Below are 11950 nucleotides of genomic sequence, written 5' to 3'. Positions count from 1 at the left end.
CAGTTCTGGGATGGACACTGGTTTCCATGCATTACCTCTGCTATATGGAAGAGGTGGTGAGGGGTGTGCTTCAAAATACTGACTTGCATATAGGTTGGTTTGATCGACAATATGTTGGAGTAGCTCGTCAGTCAGGAAGAGCTCCAGGAAGTCAGCTGGCAGGTCGCTATCCAGCTTCGCAGCAGCGCTCTGGGGTCCAGGGGTTGCAGTGAAGGGCAAATTGTTCGGTTGCCAGCCAGCTTCATGCCAGTCATCCTCGTGACCTCTGCTTGATGCTCGACCTTTCTCCTTCGCTCTGCCAACAGGAGTGGGAGCTCTGCTTGATGCACGACTTTTCTTCGTGCATCTTCTTTCTTCACTTCTTTCTTCACTGCCAACAGGATTGGGCGCTCTGCTCCCACTCCTGGATGCACGATCTGTAAATTGTAAATTCCATCACATCAGTAGGCTAGTACAGGCCAGTAGTACATATATTACAGTATATGCAGTGGCAGATTTAGGTACGGGCGATACGGGCAGCTGCCCGGGGCCGCATTACAGGGGGGGGGGGGCGGCACGAGCATACGAAAAAAAAAAAAGATCCGCGCATTTTCTATTATCGATCATACCCCCCCCTCCCCGTCAACAATTCCGCCAGACCCAATCGCCCCCCCCCCCCCCGTCAACAACTTTCCGGGGGGGGGGGGGCGCACGGAGGGGGTGTCGCCCGGGGCGCAATTCAATGTACAATGTATATACAATGTAGCAATGTAAAAGTACAATGTACAATGTAGCTACTGAGTATATGAACTAGTGGTACTAAATGGCGTTCATGTGACATGGACTGAAGGAGGAGAGAAGGGGAAAAGTTAGCTCTTACCGCCCGCCTCAGGTCTTCCTGGAGCCGCGTCTGGGGATGAGGCTCTGCTGCTCCCGGTTGACCCAGACGGCAACCATTCATCCGAAGAATCCGGGTCCGGTTCGCTAAAATTATCATCGGATGATCCGGAGTCGGGTTCTGTAACACGCCGTGTGCCTGTGCTCTCTCTGCTGGGTCCCGGTGTATCGTTATTGGCGATTGCAACACTGCGGCGTATACTCTGTTCGAGAGTGAGCTGTCTGAACTTTTTCTTTCGTCTCGCTGGCGCCATGCTTACCTTCTTCCTCATTACTCGTTACTCATCTCCGATCTATATTGGCACTGCGGCCCCCTAGCGGGTCAGTTCGCTAGTACTTTCTCTGTTTACAAGTCAGATTTTTGTTGACAAGGTCCGCCAGATGGTTCCCCAGCCAGTCCAGATGAAAAACATAATTGACGTCTATAGACGTCATTGGCAGTGAACGGTTGTATTTCAATTGACGTCTATAGACGTCATTGGCAGCCAATGAGTTAATATTCATGCTAATTATTATCATTATAATTTTATTATAATAATAAAGTATTATTGTTTTTATTATTATTATTGTAACTATTATTATTATTAGGTGCCAAGCACAAAGTGCGAGGCAACCTGTTGTAATCATTAGTTTTATTATTATTATTCCGACACGTTTGACTTACACAGCCTAAACCGCTCGCACACTTTTTATGAAATTTACTGCAACTGTAGAGGTTGACCCAAGATGAACAGATATAGCAAATATTACACTGATTGGCCCAAAGGTGGCGCTATACCAACTGTCCAAAAATGCAAACTTTGCACAAGCATATCTCGTAACCAGTTTGACCTACACTCATGAAACTTACGTTCACACATGCATATCCTCATGCTGAACAAATATGCCTCAAGAACCTATGACTTCCGCTTTCCAGATTTGCCGCTATTTTGAATCTAGTTAAAAACAGTAAATTGCCTAAGGATCCCAGGTTTAGGTCCTTTAGCCCATATAATCTATGGACCATTATCTTCAATCTGACATAAAGATTAGTCTGTACAATAAAGTTTAAAGCACCCATGATCCATTCACTTCTAAAAGGGGTGTGGCTTAAACCGCAAAATTAGTTAATTGCTCATATCAGCATCAAGTTGGACTCCTATGATGTTGACTCCAATACAAAAGTTGTTCAGAATCAAATTCTGAACAAGATAAAGTCGACATATTTTCAAATAGGGCGTGGCATCGAAATGGGCATGGCCTGTCACTAAAATCGCCACGGTTCATAGACGCAATGTTTGATTTGAGCGGGACCGACTTAGTGGTTGTTGGGGCCTAAAGTTCCAACTGCTCAAGTAAAATGAAGTCGATTGACAAAACAACATGGCCACCACAGGCTCAAAATCGTCAAATTTTAACAAACTTCCGCTCTGCATAGACCGTAATAGTTATGAATATGAAATTCACAGGACACGTGTCGGATCTGCTTCAAAATTGGTCAGTACAGTCAAGAAATGGTGCTGAATGAACGCTGTACAATTTGTGACTGTACGTTGAAGGGAGTGTCCGTGGCGTGACGTCAAAGTTGGCCATTTTGGGTTAGGTTATAGGTTAGGTTAGGTTATACTTAATGGTTAGGTTAGGGTTAGGTTTATGGTCTGTGTCAAGGTCTTAATGTTTAGGGTTAGGTTATGGTTAGGGTTAGGTTATGGGCAGGGTTAGTCTATGGTCTTAATGGTTAGGGTTAGGTTTGATGGTTTATTGGTCGGCTTATGCTTGGCACCTTAAATGCTGCTCGCAGCTTTAATTATTAATAATAATAATGATAATAATAATAATAGCAATAATAATGTTTATATTTTTACTTCTATTATTATTTTAATTGTATTCAGGATGATATGATTTAGACTCACTGAACGGCAGGGCGATTAGGAGAATACTCATCAGTCCGAAGATCAGAAAGACAATGTTGCAGGACTTCAGAGCTGTTCAGGAATAGGACACACACACACACACAGATATATATTCATTCTGTGTGGCTATAATTCACAGTCCAGACAGTCTCCCTACAGACTGCAGAATCCCTCGTCTTGAAGAAACATCTGAAGACCTCTACTGAGAACACCTCAGTAAGTGATGACTGGTACTGTGGCTCTCGTGTTGAATTAAGAACACAGTTTTCAGAGTTTTCAGACCGTTTCCCGAAAGCATCGTTACGTAACGACATCGTTAAAACCCTTGTAGCTAACGACGGCTCCAGGGGTACTCGTAGAGCACTAAGATGCATCGTTACTATAGCCTCAGTGGAGTCACCAGCTGGACATTCCGTGTATTGGATGTGTTTTATTAAAACACGTCATCCAATACCACTGAATGTCCAGCTGGTGCAATTTCGCAATACCCCAAAAACAGTGGTTCCCGCATATATATTACTCGTAGACTACTGTTAGATTTAAACAGCAAAGACAGAGACATGTTAGAAGTCAACAAAAATATCATTTATTGCGGCAATTTAAAATTCTAAAAATAAATGTACCGATCTAATCTAATGATTCCATTGCTCGTGTGGGAGGTCGCTTGCGAGCTGCACTTGCTGTCTCCCTCTGATTGATTGATGGTTGCGGTCGGGCAGGATTGTTGACGGGGGGGGGGGGGGGGTGGTGCACACAGCGGCTCTGTTTGCCTTTTTTTTTGCAGGTGGGGAAACGCAGAAGTAGTACAAGATACACGTGTAGTTTTGTTTTGATGACATGACGGTGAGTTACCCAAAAGCGCTGTAGTGGCACAAGTGACGTTACGCATCGATGATTATGGGCGCGCATGTGTACTTGCGTACCAGTTATGTGCACCCCTGCATATAAGCACACATACAGTTATACAGTAACACATTCGTACACAGACAGTAGTACAGTAATACATAAACATAATACATGAAAATATTTATTTTACTGGTTTATTTATTTTAAATGCTCAAAAAAGGGCACCTACCAAATCTTCTCTGGCTGGTCTCCCTCCGGTCCAAAGACGTGTCCTCAGGTTCCTCAGAGAGTCCAGGGTACGGTTCAGAGATGGTGTCCATGGTTCCTCTCTGACAGCTTCCACTGCTTCTTCTCTCAGGATTCAGCTGGAGAAACCATGTCACGTGTTTTAACTCTGACCAATCATCAGCTTGCAATCTGTACCATCAGTGTCAGGAAATGTTTTTCTTCTAATCTTATCAGTTGCCATCATTTCACAAACAGACTCAAGGACGCAAACACACACACACACACACACACACACACCACATTATTTTTAATATCATCTGAAAATACAACATATATATCATAAAGATGCAACATATATCATATATAGATACAACAACATGTATCACAAAGATAAACATACAGAGGTAGAATACAGCAGGTAGCATAGTGGACATAGGAGTGGTCAAGCTGTACACTAGAAGGTAGTGGACATGTCTAGGAGTGGTCAAGCTGTACACTAGAAGGTAGTGGACATGTCTAGGAGTGGTCAAGCTGTATACACACCCACACACACAAACACACACACAGACACACTGATTGTCTAAGTATAAGTGATTGTCATTATGCTCATGCATGTCACATCTTTATGTTAACCCATATGTGTGGTATAGGGATTTGTTTTATTTGATTACACATGGCTCATCTCATAAGCACATGTAGTATATTATGTCTGTTTTAAATCAGTTCCAATAATAAGTTGATTTTAATCACAGAGTGCCTCACTGCTCTACATTTGATATAACTGTAATGTTTAAGGTGTCGATTCTTGCCACCTGTCTGGATGGATCGTGCTGGAGACCGGAACGGACACAGAGAGTAGTCGTGTAAACTGGAATGCGGCCACTCGCCCCCAAGACCAAACAATCCCAATTTGATCTGCTTTCCCCCCCCCCCCCAACCCCCCCCAACCAGCACTGGCCTGGGCCAAGGCCACTGCTGGAACAACAAGTCCCCCGGATGAGCACCGCAGTGAGACGCTCTCTCTGCGTTTCCCTCCCCCCCCCCCCCCCGCCCCACCGACACCTGCTGCTTGTTGACTCTGTCTGGGACCTGATCAAGGCCGTCTCCATGGCAACCTGCTGTGTTATCGCGACGACATCCTGCGGCTGAGACACCACGGTCGTGACGCCAGGCGGAGCGACTCTCCAGGCCTACGCATACACAAACTCTAACATAGATACAGATACGCAATCACCCCCCCCCCCAGCACCCCCATCCCACGCCTTTGCCGCTTTGTACCCCCCCCAGTCTGGCAACGGTCTGTGTCCAGCTCCTCTAGTGGCTGCAGGACCGGTTGGCTGCTTGCCTGGGTCACCCCCCCCCGCCCCCCCCCCCCTCCTCCCCTGTTGCAGGTCGTGTGTTTTCCATGCTGGAGGTGTACTGACTATGTGCTCATGTTGCTGAGGTGTTGTTTTTCCTGTGCCCACACTGTACTCCCCACAGGAGCACCGTCTGGGGGTTGTCTTATCTTTTTGCCTCCCCTCTCCTCATGTTGTGTTATGCTGTATCTTCCTCAATGAATTCCCCCCCGGGGATCAATAAAGTATACATCTATCTATCTCTATCTATCTAGAATCCCCCCCCCCCCCGTCTTGAAGAAACACCTGAAGACCTCTACTGAGAACAGCTCAGTAAGTGATGACTGGTACTGTGGCTCTGGTGTTGAGTTTAGAACACACTTAAGCACAACAAGTACTGGTCTCTTGCATTCTTGTTATTATTCCCTGATTATTGTCATATACGCACACATACAGTTAAACAGTAATACATTTGTGCACAGACAGTAATACATGAACATAATACATGAAAATATTACCAACTACCTACCAACTCTTCTCTTCGTGGTCTCCCTCCGGTCCAAAGACGTGTCCTCAGGTTCCTCCTGGTTCCTCTCTGACAGCTCTCACTGCTTCTGCTCTCAGGATTCAGCTCCGCTATATCAGCTGGAGAAACCATGTCACGTGTTTTAACTCTGACCAATCATCAGCTTGCAGTCTGTACCATCAGTGTCAGGAAATGTTTTTCTTCTAATCTTATCAGTTGCCATCATTTCACAAACAGACTCAAGGACGCAAACACACACACGCCACATTATTCTTCATATCATCTGAAAATACAACATATATATCATAAAGATACAACATATATTGTAAAAAGATCAGAATTTATATAGAGATACAACATAAATCATATAAAGATACAACATATATCATATATAGATACAACAACATGTATCACAAAGATAAACATACAGAGGTAGAATACAGCAGGTAGCATAGTGGACATAGGAGTGGTCAAGCAGTACTCTAGAAGGTAGTGGACATGTCTAGGAGTGGTCAAGCTGTACACTAGAAGGTAGTGGACATGTCTAGGAGAGGTCAAGCTGTACACTAGAAGGTAGTGGACATGTCTAGGAGTGGTCAAGCTGTACACTAAAAGGTAGTGGACATGTCTAGGAGTGGTCAAGCTGTACACTAGAAGGTAGTGGACATGTCTAGGAGTGGTCAAGCTGTACACTAGAAGGTAGTGGACATGTCTAGGAGAGGTCAAGCTGTACACTAGAAGGTAGTGGACATGTCTAGGAGTGGTCAAGCTGTACACTAGAAGGTAATGGACATGTCTAGGAGAGGTCAAGCTGTACACTAGAAGGTAGTGGACATGTCTAGGAGAGGTCAAGCTGTATACTAGAAGGTAGTGGACATGTCTAGGAGTGGTCAAGCCGTACACTAGAAGGTAGTGGACATGTCTAAGAGAGGTCAAGCTGTATACTAGAAGGTAGTGTATTCTCATTTGTTTTGTTTCATAGCATGTTTTTACAGCAACATGTAGGTTGTTGAATGTAGTTTGTTGCTGTAATCCTATTAACAGCATTTATTTGTTCATCTAGTTTAGCTGCCAACTCTAGCTGCCAGCTAGATCAACTAATAAATGCTGTCAATTACATTACACCAATATGTATTGGTGATAATATCGTCTGGCTATTTAGTTAGTTTAGTTTGAAAGGTGTTGTTCTTTGTCTCCAGAAAGAAAAGTAACTCCATGTCATGTGACTTTGGTTTGGGTTTAAAGCTTTTGTTTCCTGAGAAAAACGTGCCTCACACACACACACACACACACACACACACACACACACAGACACACTGATTCTCTAAGTATAAGTGATGTGATTGTCATTATGCTCATGCATGTCACAACTTTATCTTAACCCATATGTGTGGTATAGGGATTTGTTTTATTTGATTATACATGGCTCATCTCATAAGCACATGTAGTATATTATGTCTGTTTTAAATCAGTTCAAATAATAAGTTGATTTTAAGTCACAGAGTACCTCACTGCTCTACATTTGATATAATTGTAATGTTTAAGGTGTAGATCTTATAACTGGGCTTAATAGTCAGTGATATTAGTTAATCATTTACTTTAGGTTATCTTATAACTGGGTCAAATGGTTATTCATTAACTTGCTGTTATGGGGTCGTTGAACAGCTAAGGCCTTTAGTAAAGACTGGATCCACAAAGAGGAGACATAATGTGAATAACAAAGAGGGAAGGATTTGACAGATTGAGACACTGTTGTGTGGTAATATCCTCCCTCCGTACACTGAAGTGTACAAACATCGTAACATGTTATTCAGTGCTCAGAAGCATGTACTTCAATGAACACAGACTATGGATCACGATCTGATCAACACGGATCCTTTAAACATTTTATACATGACTGTCGGTGTGACGGCGTTGAAGGTCACATGACGCTAGACTCTGACCTCTATGACGCGAGGCTGACCTCTGAACCCCTGAGGGTCAAGAGACTTAACTCACCTCCTGACCGACGCGGCGTAGACGTAATAAAGTAGCAGACGCCGCGTCCACCGCTACGGCCCACCGGCCCTGAGGAGCCGCGGGGGGGCGCCGTCTTGGAGCGGTGGACCGCTCCACTCAGCGTGGTCCGTTTGGTGGCGTGAACTGTCAGCGCTTTGAGTTCATCACACCTCACTCAACACCAAACTGATTTTCACACTGGGGTTGTTTTTTTCGCTGCGAAGGTCATACATGTCGCCGTGATACAGGACACATGGTTTGGCTTGTTTTAATATTCATAGTGGGCCTAACAGTAATAGAATGTTCTGATGTATGATATGAATCAGGGAATCAGAGAGGGGGGGACACTGATGCACCGCCCCCCCCCCCTAACCAAAACCCAGGGAGGAGGTCCCAGAATAATATCAGAACAACATTATTATTATTATTATATTCTTATCCTTAAGGCACTTATGTAACATTATTTAGTAATAAAAGGAGAATGATGATGGGCTGAACACACGAGAACATTCAGTTGGATCCACTGAGTTGTTTATTAAAATTATGCTTCATTAACAAATGCAACAGAAAAATAGTCCCTTACATGTACACAATAAACACAAGGACTGAAACAATAGAAGCTGCAGACTTTACTAATCATAAACAGGTGTGCACGTATCTTTAATAACTGAACATGTTCTGCTGCCGTTTGGTTCCCAACAGCAGGAATCAATACTCAGTTTAAAGTAATTTACAACACAGACCTCCTGGTTATTATGAATGAAATATAAAATCTGCTTTAAATCAGGTTCCTTGTTGGGATTAGGACAAAAATGATGATATCATAGTCCTTAAGAACAAAACTGTTTTTGTCTGAAAATTACAAATATTGTAGCATAAAAAAACATGTGATTTACCATCAATAGGTATTTAATATACATTTCAAATTAAAAATTAAATCTTAACAAAACCTGCTCAGGTAACCCTATGGAAGATCTTAAAAGTCTCTTCCTTTCATGGTTTACCATCATCAACTTTTAGGAAGCCCCATAAAAAGGAGGGGGAGATGGAGACGGGGGGGAGGAGGGGGAGACGAGGGGGGAGGGAGACGGGGGGGAGGAGGGGAGAGGGAGACGGGGGGGAGGGGGAGACGGGGGGGGGAGGAGGGGGAGGGGAGAGGGAGACGAGGGGGAGGGGAGAGGGAGACGAGGGGGGGGAGGGGGAGTGGGAGACGGGGGGAGGAGGGGGGGAGAGGGAGACGAGAAAGAAAGAGAGAGAGGGATAGAGAGAGAGAGAGAGAGAGAGTAAAATAGAGAGCGAGAGAATATAACTGCCACAGAGACTCTGAGTCATCAGTCCTCTAGTCACCCATCCTCTAACGCAGAAGCTGTGTGTGTGTGTGTGTGTGTGTGTGTGTGTGTATTTGTATGTGTGTGTGTGTGTGCGGGCGTTTGTGTTTGTGTACATGTGTGTGTGTGTGTGTGAGTGCCCGCCCGCCTGCCCTTTTTTTTTGTCCTACAACCGACACAGAGACGCTGAGTCACTGAGTACGTGGACCCCTGCTCGCCCACACCCCCGGACGACGACGGGGGTGTGTGTATGTGTGTGTGCTTACGTGTATATGTGTGTGTGTGTTTGTGTGTGTGTGTGTGCCCGCCCATCCGCCGTTTTTTTTTTTCTACAACCGACACAGAGACGCTGAGTCACCCTCCTCCTCCCCTACCCAAAACCCAGGGAGGAGGTCCTCCTGGGTGAAGGTGGACCTGAAGGTGTGGATGTGTGTCAGTGTGTCTGAGGACCCTCCTACACCTCGGGACACTCTGTAGAAGGACAGAGTGCCAGCAGGCCGGTCCAGATACACTCCTACTCTGGTAGAGCCAGCGGGGCGGAGACGTATGTCTGTCTGACTACCGTTGTACACGGCAGAGTAACCATCATCATAACAATCAAGACTCCAGGACTTGTTGTTCCCTCCAAGCTCGCTGTCATAACCCCCTCCTCTCCTTGTGATTCCTCTGTATGTCACTCCTATCCAAACAATTCCTTTCCTCTCTACCTCCCAGTAACAGCGGCCAGTCAGAGCCTCTCTACACAACACCTGGGGGTAGTAGTCAAATCTCTCTGGGTGATCCGGATACGACTGGTCCTCTTCAACCAGCGTCACCTTTCTGTTGTCCTCAGACAGAGAGAGTCGTCTGTGGGCTGTGTTTGGGTCCAGTGTGAGTTCACAGGCATCTGACGGGAGAACAAGACATGATATTATTCATAATTCCCGAGATATTCCAGGTTATTCGCCCAAAATCCCCCCATTCATTTGCATTGGAAAATTAAAAAAATGCTGATTCATGCTTGAGCCCCCGCGACCCGACCCCGGATAAGGATGAGGATTTGTTTTCAGTTGGTATATATATATGTATATATATATACATATATATATATATATATATAATTTTGTATACGTGTATATATATACACATACATTTATGAATATATATATATATATATATACACACCTCAACAACAACGTTATGAATACATCAACAACAAACGTCTCTCCTTGGATCCAGATCTTACCAAAGACAAGCAGCTCAGCGGTGTGATTGGCCGTGCCAGCGCTGTTGCTCGCCATGCAGTAGACCGTGTTCACTCCATACCTCACCCCTCTGACGAAGAGGAACCCCCTCTCCACCCAGGCCTCTGATTGGTCGTCTGTGCCGTCCCTCTCCAGGGGCCTGCCGTTGTGGAGCCACTTGACGGTGGGCTCCGGCGTGCCACTGGTATTGCAGGTGAAGCGGACCACTTGGCCCATGGGCAATCGCAGGGTAGAGGAGTGTAAATCTATGATGCTGGTCATCACTGGCATCACTGAACCAGAAGAAACCAGGAGGAGAGGAGTGAACGTTTACAACACGTATCTAGAGATGCACCATCAGACACTCACTTTACTCTCTCCCAATACCTGTCCACCAGAGGGCGACCAATAAGATTCAGACCCAGTTTTAATACTTAAAAATAAGTATAAATATGTAAAGATACATAAACATGCGTACACATAAGTAAACATACGTATAAATATGTACACATACAAAAACGTACACATACGTAAACATACGTATAAATATGTACACATACATTAACATATGTACACATGCATAAACAAACATACTAATATCCACACATAAGTGTCTAATGGCAGTGCAAGTACAATTTCTTCAGTAATTGTACGATTTCTAGTTCAGATTCCTGTCCTATTTCACTATCCTTCCAAATGTCCATTAAGTTTGCACGTCTGAGTTATAGTTTATTTTGTTATTGAGAATGGGTCTGTGGTTTGAGGCTAGGTTCAATTGGACATCATACATGGCTGGTTGTCTGCTTCCGCTAGAAGCTTAACATCAATGGACTTAAAAACACCTCTTTCATGTCATGACATCAACAAAACAAGGGAAACGGTTCACAGAATTCACGGTTCGGTTCATATCACGGTTTTGGTTCCACTACGTTTTGGGTAAAGCAGGGGATGACACAAGTGACTATAAAGAAAAGTACTCATATATACATATGAGGAGCTCTTTTCCAAAACGCTATGAATCCATTTGAATATCTTTCAGGAAAATGACATTTTTTACCTAGACCCACATATTTTGTTAATATTCAATTCATCCTGTTAAAATGGTTTGTTCGCTCAGTCTGAACATGTTGAACAATGATTTTTAAATCAAACAATATTGTTGATTATAAATTCAAAGTTGTTATTTTTTTTTTATTGCAGGTGAAGCGGGCCACTTGGCCCATGGGCAACCGCTGGGTAGAGGAGTTGAACTCTGTGATGCTGGGGGCCTCCTCCTCCGTGGGCATCACTGAACCAGAAGAAACCAGGAGGAGAGGAGTGGACGTTTACAACACGTATCTAGAGATGCACCATCAGACACTCCCTTCACTCTCTCCTAATACCTGTCCACTAGAGGGCGACCCAGAAGATTCTGACCCAATTTTCTCACCTGCCTTTTCCTATATGTTTGAATATCACAGCAGTATCTACAAAGAGTTCCCAGGGAGGGGATGACACTCCAGCTCAGAGATAAACAAGTCGGGGCGGAGCTTGTGGAGGAGCAGGGCAGGCGATTGCCATAAGCGACCTAGGAGGTCACCTAGGGCGGCAAATGTGTTGGGGGCGCCCTCTAGTGGCGCCCTTAATTAATTTAATTTAATTAAACAAGCGAAATAAAACATGTTTATTAAACATGATCATCCTAGGGCGCCCCCTC

At 44.5% G+C, this 11950-nt stretch overlaps 2 protein-coding genes across 5 annotated transcripts in view; both read right to left on the bottom strand.

Moving 5' to 3' along the window:
- The window catches only part of LOC311374868 (immunoglobulin superfamily DCC subclass member 3-like), a 10161-nt gene extending 4309 nt beyond the window's left edge, over positions 1 to 5852 (bottom strand). The window contains exons 1-3 of one of the 4 annotated variants that reach the window (XM_084490616.1): positions 5709 to 5852; positions 3844 to 3979; positions 2769 to 2840 (exon numbers count right to left, since the gene is read on the bottom strand). In XM_084490616.1, the coding sequence (XP_084346742.1) occupies positions 2769 to 2840; positions 3844 to 3979; positions 5709 to 5837 (337 nt within the window). In that variant the 5' untranslated portion in view covers positions 5838 to 5852. Of the gene's footprint in view, positions 1 to 2768; positions 2841 to 3843; positions 3980 to 5704 lie in introns of all 4 variants that reach the window. The other 3 variants (XM_084490618.1, XM_084490619.1, XM_084490617.1) reach the window with 3 other exon arrangements.
- A 3497-nt stretch (positions 5853 to 9349) lies between these two features.
- On the bottom strand, positions 9350 to 10542 carry LOC311374869 (stonustoxin subunit beta-like). Its single transcript, XM_084490620.1, has 2 exons — positions 10257 to 10542; positions 9350 to 9917 (listed from the first exon to the last, which is right to left on the bottom strand). The coding sequence occupies exons 1-2, from the start codon at positions 10534 to 10536 to the stop codon at positions 9361 to 9363; spliced, it is 837 nt and encodes a 278-aa protein (XP_084346746.1). The 5' UTR covers positions 10537 to 10542; the 3' UTR covers positions 9350 to 9360.
- Between the last annotated feature and the right edge of the window lie 1408 nt (positions 10543 to 11950).

This window comes from Micromesistius poutassou (assembly GCF_964030765.1).
Source record: "Micromesistius poutassou genome assembly, contig: SCAFFOLD_5155, whole genome shotgun sequence".
Classification (NCBI taxonomy): Eukaryota; Metazoa; Chordata; class Actinopteri; order Gadiformes; family Gadidae; genus Micromesistius; species Micromesistius poutassou.
The sequence above is the reverse complement of the archived record's forward strand: the minus strand, read 5'-3'. Positions and strand labels throughout refer to the sequence as shown.